Below are 7,256 nucleotides of genomic sequence, written 5' to 3'. Positions count from 1 at the left end.
AATGCTTGCACGCAAAAAAAAATGCAAGCTCTACACTTTTTGGAGTTAAGCTAACTCTAGTTTTGATGTCAACGCTCTTTTGCTACACTAAAATGGTGTAAAGCCAAAAAGTGTGGTGTAATTTTACGTTAGTAGTAGTTAGATTGTGCTACATACACGACACATCTACATGCAATCATTTCGAGATATTCAGTTGTTCTTTTGCTCTAAATATTGCTTGCAAAGCTAAATATTGAACGTGTAGCATGTGTAATTTTTCATGGCTTCGGTTTGAATTCAGTGGAATCGTTCGTGAAAATAAGTTCTCGAATTACTTTCTATTATATAAATAATAATTTCGCTAAAAGTTTTGTAATAAAAGAACAAATGCTTGTCAAAGTAAAAAGGCGCAGTAAAACTAAATATATTAATGTAAGCACCGCAGCCGATGCAAAAGATGTGCTTCATTTTAGTAAGTTTCTTGCTCGTGTGTTTATACCACATATTTTGGTTAATTATATTAAATGTTTATTACAGTTTGCTCAAAATTTGATATCCCGTACAATAACACTATCAAATTGCTGGACCGTGATAAGGTTCCTGTAGATGAAACCCAATTAATAGACACAATTAATTAGTTTGCAAGTTGCTCGATTTTTTCCTGGAACTCTTTGACACAGGCGTAGTAGAAAAAAATGTGATTGCTGAGGTGGCAAGTTCAAATTTACAAACAATTGGAAAAGAGATAAGTGCGGAAAATGATCCTGAGTGCGGAATATGCATTTTCATTGTCATTCTGCCCTTCGCATATAAAAATGTTAATACATATATATGTATGTACATGCACAGTGACAATAATGTATTATCTTCATAGGCATTATTAAACTTTATTAAGGAAGGTGATGGTGGTTACATTATTGAGGTATACAACCTAATGAAAACATTAAATGATTCTTCACGGCGTATATTAGTACGTGAAGCGGTAAACTTTTTGCGCAAAAACTGTGGAAATTATCTAACTCGAGAACAAAAAATTGCTCTTGCCAAGGCAATTGTTGACAATTTTCCGTTTTACAAATGCAGTACCAGCAAAATAAGAGGAATAGTAAGTATGTTTTTTTTTTTATTTTAACCGTACTACTATGAGTTTTCCCATAGGAACTATTTTACAATCCTGCGGACAATTCAGGATACCTGGTTTCAAAATTCAAAAACATTAATAGAAAAAGACGCAGAAATCTTAATGAAAGTTTAAATGAATCGAACGCAGAGGGACCTAACAGCATATCTGAACAATTCGATATAAGTTACTTCCAAACATGTGTTGTTGATGGAGATTCGGAAGAAATAAAACAAAAATCTGAAGTCAACATTGTTCGAGAGAGTGCAATATTGCACCAAACATCTTGATGTTTTGAACGCGTTTCTTATTTTTCGTTTTGATCCCTCTCTAGTATGCAACAAAATATTTGAAAATGATTTTAATAACTAACTTATAATAATTTGCAGATTTCTTTCGATTTTGAACTGCGTTATAATCGTACAATAGCCAACAGCCTAATTACTTCCGGGCGAAATTATATCAAATTCACAGAAAAGGTTTTGAAAGAGACGGTTGGAAGCGTTGTAATACCAGGTCCACATTTTCCTGTAAGAAGTGTATGCAAAAAACTATAATTCAAGTTTTATTTTCAGATTGGTTTATATAAATTAAACAGTTTTTATACCTGCTGAGGCTACTACCTTCATATACAGTTCGCTCGGCACAGAACAAGAAACAAAGATTCAACTTTGAGTTAGTAGTGAACAAATTTATAACTTTCCATAATGTGAGTGCGATAGTAAAATTTTTGGGGGTTTGGAAAAATAAAAAGACGAATTTTTTTCCGGGAAGTGGATCAGGGACCAAAATTTTTTTATTTATCATCCGTATTCCTCGAAATTTTGTACATTGGTAGCCTTCTGCCTCTTCTAATATTTCGGATTATTTTTTTCCGGGAAGTGGACCAGGGACCGAAAAATTCCAAACTTTTTATTTATAGTGCGAATTTCTTCAAATTTGGTACAATGGTAGCCCTTTACATTTCTTAAAACTTAAGGTTATCTCTTTTCCGGGAAGTGGGCCAGGGATCGAAATATTCCAAACTTTTTTATTTATGGTGCGTTTTTCTTCAAATTTTTTTCAGATAAATTCACCAATCGAAGAGTTCCAAGTTAACAGCAAGCAACCTACTATAGTGATATCTGGAAAAAACAAGAAAGAGATTGTTCAGTATTTTATTTTAATTGATGGTAAAGCTTTACATGCACCTATAGGATATACTTTTGTTGAAGTATTTGACTTATATTTTAAATCGTTTTATGTGTTCCACATTAAATTTGACCCTGCATTTTCAAACTTTTTGACATTTTTTTCAAAGTTCATTTACAAAGCTGAACCCAAAGCTAAGTGTTCTAATCGGGTACCTGAAATATATACGAAATTTAAAAACAAAATTGATTCGCAGCGATCAGTAATTTAAAAAAATCATAACGTAATTATTAAAAAAATGAATTTTTTTTGTTTTTTATGTAACAATCTCTATGAAGAAATATCTTCCGTAATCTTTCATTTAAAATACGAACATTATCTCTCTGAAAGGCATGGTTTACAGGTGCAGTGTGTATCTTCTGAACATTGTAAAAGTATTTTTTGTACATTTAACTCCCTACGCCGACATTCTCAACAATGTGGTATTTTTAAAGGTACAGAAATTGTTTGCAGAGAAAACTGCATTGATTCAAACACAAAAATTGTTGGTGAGGAAAAGCCAGATTTAGAAATTCACATTGCTTCGAACGCTTTATCAAATTCGCATTTCTCAGATATAGAAACCCCGACCATATCAATAGAAAATCATGAACCGTATCCGCACTTGCCATTATTTTGTGAACAGCTGAACATTAATTGTAATACTGAAGCCAGTGTAAGCAGAATAATGCAACTCTTCGAAAACACAATTTTCGAAGGCTTAAAAGAATTTGAGTGCTATATTTTAAATGCACACAAGGACATACAGATGAGCCGTTTCGAAGAGAATAGCAATATATTTAGAGCTTCTTATAAAAGTCAGTTAAGTAAATTCTCAAACAAGTATAAACGAGAGAACATGATCACGCAATCTGCATATTTTATACAACCCGAACCTCGCTCATTAGGAGGACGCTGGATAATGAAAAAGAAAAGGGGTAATAATTCTTTAGCAAGAGCTTTTGTTCAACAGCACTTTCAATACATTCCGATATTAAAAAGATTGAGAAACCTTTTCAAAAATGAATTGTTTACCAAATTGTACTTTAGCAATAATAATAAGTGCAGTGTAGATTTAATAGAGGGTTTCTGCTGTTCTGATAGTTTCGCCTTGTCAAGTTTTTTTCAACAAAATGGAAACGCTTTACAAATCCAAATTTTATATGACGATTTTGAAGTTGTCAATCCACTAGGCAGTAAAAAGAGTATTCATAAAATCGGTGCGCTATATTTTACAATTAGAAATTTACCATATCAATATAATTCAAAGTTGGAGAATATCCACTTGCTGGCACTTTTCAATTGCGCAAACTTAAAGAATGAAAATGTTACCTTCAATGATGTTCTTCGTCCAATTGAAAACGATATAGCACTTCTTGATAGGAACGGAATTGATGTTAATGGGATTAATGTAAAAGGCACTATCGTTTCCATAACGCATGACAACTTAGGAGCGAATAAATGTCTAGTCTTTGTTACTTCTTTTAGGGCAACGCATTACTGCCGATTCTGTACCGTAAATCGAAAAGAAGCCGCCTACATGTTGGATGAAAATTCTGCGCTTTTAAGAAAAAGATAAGACTATGACGAAGTGCATTCTTCAAATGCACCTCCAAATAGATATGACACAGAAACATCAAAAGGTATAAAAGAAATACCAGAATTCAATCGTTTACTTTTTTACGACTGTATCGAAAATAATAACGTTGATGTAACGCATGATGTTTTGGAGGGCGCGTTGTTCCTTTTGTTTTAAAACACTTTTTTGAGAAAGTAGTTGAAAGAAAAATTCTTTCCATTGATGATATAAATAAAAAAAATACAAGCATTTAATTTTAGATATGTGTATAGGTCAGTAGTTCCCCCCAAGGTAGTGCTAAAACAAATTTTTTAAATTAAAAATATTTTTTGACATGCACTTGCATTTGCCAACGTTATGGAAAGTGATAACCTCATTATTGAAAATTGTTAATATTGTCATGTCTCCAATTATTTATAAAAAGGATATCGACGTATTAAAATACGCCATTAAAGAACATCTTAAATGCATTTTAGAATAATACGAAACACAATTATTGCCTAAACACTACTTTTTAATGCACTACCCATCAGTTATCAGAAAGATAGGCCCTGTTGTTCATACATGAGCCATGAGGTATGAGGCTAAACACCGTGAAATTCTAAAATGTGCAAAACTCACAAACAATTTTCAAAATATGTGCAAATATGTGGCCAAAAAGTATCAAATCAAAATGAGTATTTTGTGGAAAGGTGCTTTAATAAACAAAATATCAGTAGGGACAAAAACAATTATAAACTGCTCTGACGTAGACGAAAATGTAGCCCTTGGTCTTTCTATGATTTTACCAGAATATGAAACATATAACATATTTTCTTCAACATGGATTGTAAATAAATACGGATTCCATTATAGAAGAGGATTCATGTTATTTTTAAGAAAAGAAAACGAAGTTCTTTTATTTGGACAGATAAAGGCCATTTATATTATCAATAGTAGAATAATATTTTATCTTCAATATTATAACACCAAACTTTTTAATGATAATCTTAATGTATACGAGCTTGCTTCTTTGGAAGAAACTATTTTTATACTGTTAGACGATCTGAAATATAACAAGCCTTATGAGTGCTATCATATGAATTCTAATATCTATATAATAATAAATGATGTACTTTTTGTGTAAATAGTGCGCTTAAGAATAATTTAAGCTTTAAACTATACAAAGTCAAATGCTGACAATAACAAGTAATTTTAATTGTGTAATTAATTGATTCTCACTTTTGCTGAATAAAAAAATATTTTTGGTTTTATACATAAGAATATGTTAAGTATTACACTATTATAAAGTCAAATAATGACAATAAAAAGCCATAAGAATGTGTTACTTGTTTTACTTGTGTATATAAGTGACTCTTTTATTGAATAAAAAAATATTTTTGGTTTTATATACATTTTTTGGGAGATTCTGGAAGTTTTTATACATACATATATAGAGCTGTTTTAACATTTTTCAGCACTTTTTGGAGTCAAACACCTTTGGGAGTATTTCTATTACCTACTTAGAGTTAAAACTACACCTATTTGGAGATTCCTATTACACCCTTTTGGACTTAAATTTACACCCTTCAAGTGCTGTTTCAAAATACTCTTTTTAAGTGTTAAACTTACCCCCTTGAAGGAGTCAGAATAACACTCCTTCTGGTGTTACGATAACACTTATTTTAGTTTATATATACATCAGCACCTTAAAGTGCTGTTTTTACTCCAACAATTTTTTGCGTGTGTGTACGCTTTTGCTCCGGTGGAGTTATGGTGAGAGTCACAATTTTCGGACACGACGTCGAAGGTTTCGATAACCACTCCGGGCCCTTCCACCACAGGAGGCAATCGGCTAGATCCTTTGGTGTACATGTACAGCCACGGGTGCCGAAATCTGCCGGATTTTCTACACCGGGTACATGGCGCAAGGTGGCTTTGCCAGCGTTTTCCAAAATTTGCGAAGTCTTATTTGCGACGTAAGTCTTCCATGTGTGAGGGGGTATTTCCAGCCATGCTAGCACGATGGCGGAATCTGACCAGAGATAGAGTTCATGGGGGTCAGATTTCGGTGGGATCGTATTTGCTTTATCAGTTTGGTGAGTAATACCGCTCCGCAAAGTTCCAGGCGGGGTAGGCTTACGGTTTGCAGAGGAGCGACTTTGCTCTTTGCCACTAATAGATGAGTGGAGAAAGTGCTTTCACTATTCTGCACTCGCAGGTACACACATGCGCAGAACGCTTTCTCTGCGATATCGAGAATCCATGCATCTGAAAGGGTTTATCAGGGGAGAAATTTATCCATCGGGGAATTTTTATTTCATTTATCGCGGAGAGATTTTCGCGAAAAGTGTTCCAACTGCTGAAGGCGCCGGGCTTCACTTGTTCATCTCAGTCTGTTCCTTCCAACCAGAGTTGCTGCAGTAGAGTCTTGACTAATATCATTATTGGCGATAGCCATCCTGCCGGGTCAAACAATTTCGCAACCGCCGATAATATTTGAGTTTGCTGCTGGAAGAGGGTCATATGAGTAAGAAAAGGCGTCGGTTATCGCGTTCCATTTTATGCCGGGGGTCTTTGTTGAACTGGCGTCGTAAAATTTGAGGAAATCTTCATCTAACAGATCAGATCTTGGGAGTAATTTCAGAATATCAGGGTGATTTGCCGTAATTTTCTTAAGGAGAAACTGGCTGTTTTTAACGCTTCGATAACTTGATGCAGAGAGCTTATAGCGGACTGTAAATTATGTTCGCCGGAAAGTATATCGTCTACGTAAGTTTATCGTAGTAATATGTCATGGACGATGGGATGGGTGGATATTGTGTCTTGTGCGAGTTGGTGTAGTGTGCGTATGGCGAGATACGGAGCACAGTTGACGCCAAAAGTGACAGTCTTAAATTTAAAATCCTCCATCGGCAGATGTGGGGCCCTCCGAAAGAGAATACTTTGAAATTCATGATCTTCCGGGTAAACGAGTATTTGGCGGTACATCTTTTCGATATCGCCGTTGAAGACGTATTTGTAAAAACGCCATTTTAGCAGAAAGAGCATTAAATCATTCTGGAATATGGGGCCTGTGTGTAGAACATCGTTCGAGGAGTTTTCCGATTAAGTAGTTCGAGATGCGTTAAAGACTACTCGCACCTTTGTTGTTTTGCTGTCCGATTTTAGGACAGCGTGGTGAGGCAGATATCTAAGAAAGGTATTTTCCCTTATCGATGACTTCGCAAGATGAAGTTTCTTCCATATGATTTAGGGATATATATTCTTCCAGAAATTGTGAGTATTTTTCTCGTAGGTGGGGGTTTCTTTCCAGAGATCTCTCTACGCCGATGTATTGTTGTTGCGCTGCTATTTTTGAGTGTCCAAGGGCAAGGCTATCAGGAAACTCATTTTTAAAGGGTAATTTTACCACATATCTTCCATCTT

At 34.5% G+C, this 7,256-nt stretch overlaps 1 protein-coding gene across 1 annotated transcript; it reads left to right on the top strand.

The window, feature by feature from the left end:
• Positions 1-1,679: 1,679 nt before the first annotated feature.
• Positions 1,680-4,892, top strand: LOC137236977 (uncharacterized). Its single transcript, XM_067760086.1, has 2 exons — positions 1,680-1,808; positions 2,166-4,892. The coding sequence occupies exon 2, from the start codon at positions 2,529-2,531 to the stop codon at positions 3,846-3,848; it is 1,320 nt and encodes a 439-aa protein (XP_067616187.1). The 5' UTR covers positions 1,680-1,808; positions 2,166-2,528; the 3' UTR covers positions 3,849-4,892.
• Positions 4,893-7,256: the final 2,364 nt, after the last annotated feature.

Source organism: Eurosta solidaginis, chromosome 1 (assembly GCF_040869045.1).
Source record: "Eurosta solidaginis isolate ZX-2024a chromosome 1, ASM4086904v1, whole genome shotgun sequence".
Taxonomy (NCBI): Eukaryota; Metazoa; Arthropoda; class Insecta; order Diptera; family Tephritidae; genus Eurosta; species Eurosta solidaginis.
Note: the sequence above shows the minus strand (reverse complement) of the source record. Positions and strands in the feature narration are given on the sequence as shown.

Excerpts from the sequence above, each read along its gene's own strand:
- LOC137236977 (XM_067760086.1), top strand. The coding sequence starts at position 2,529 with ATGAATTTTTTTTGTTTTTTATGTAACAATCTCTATGAAGAAATATCT.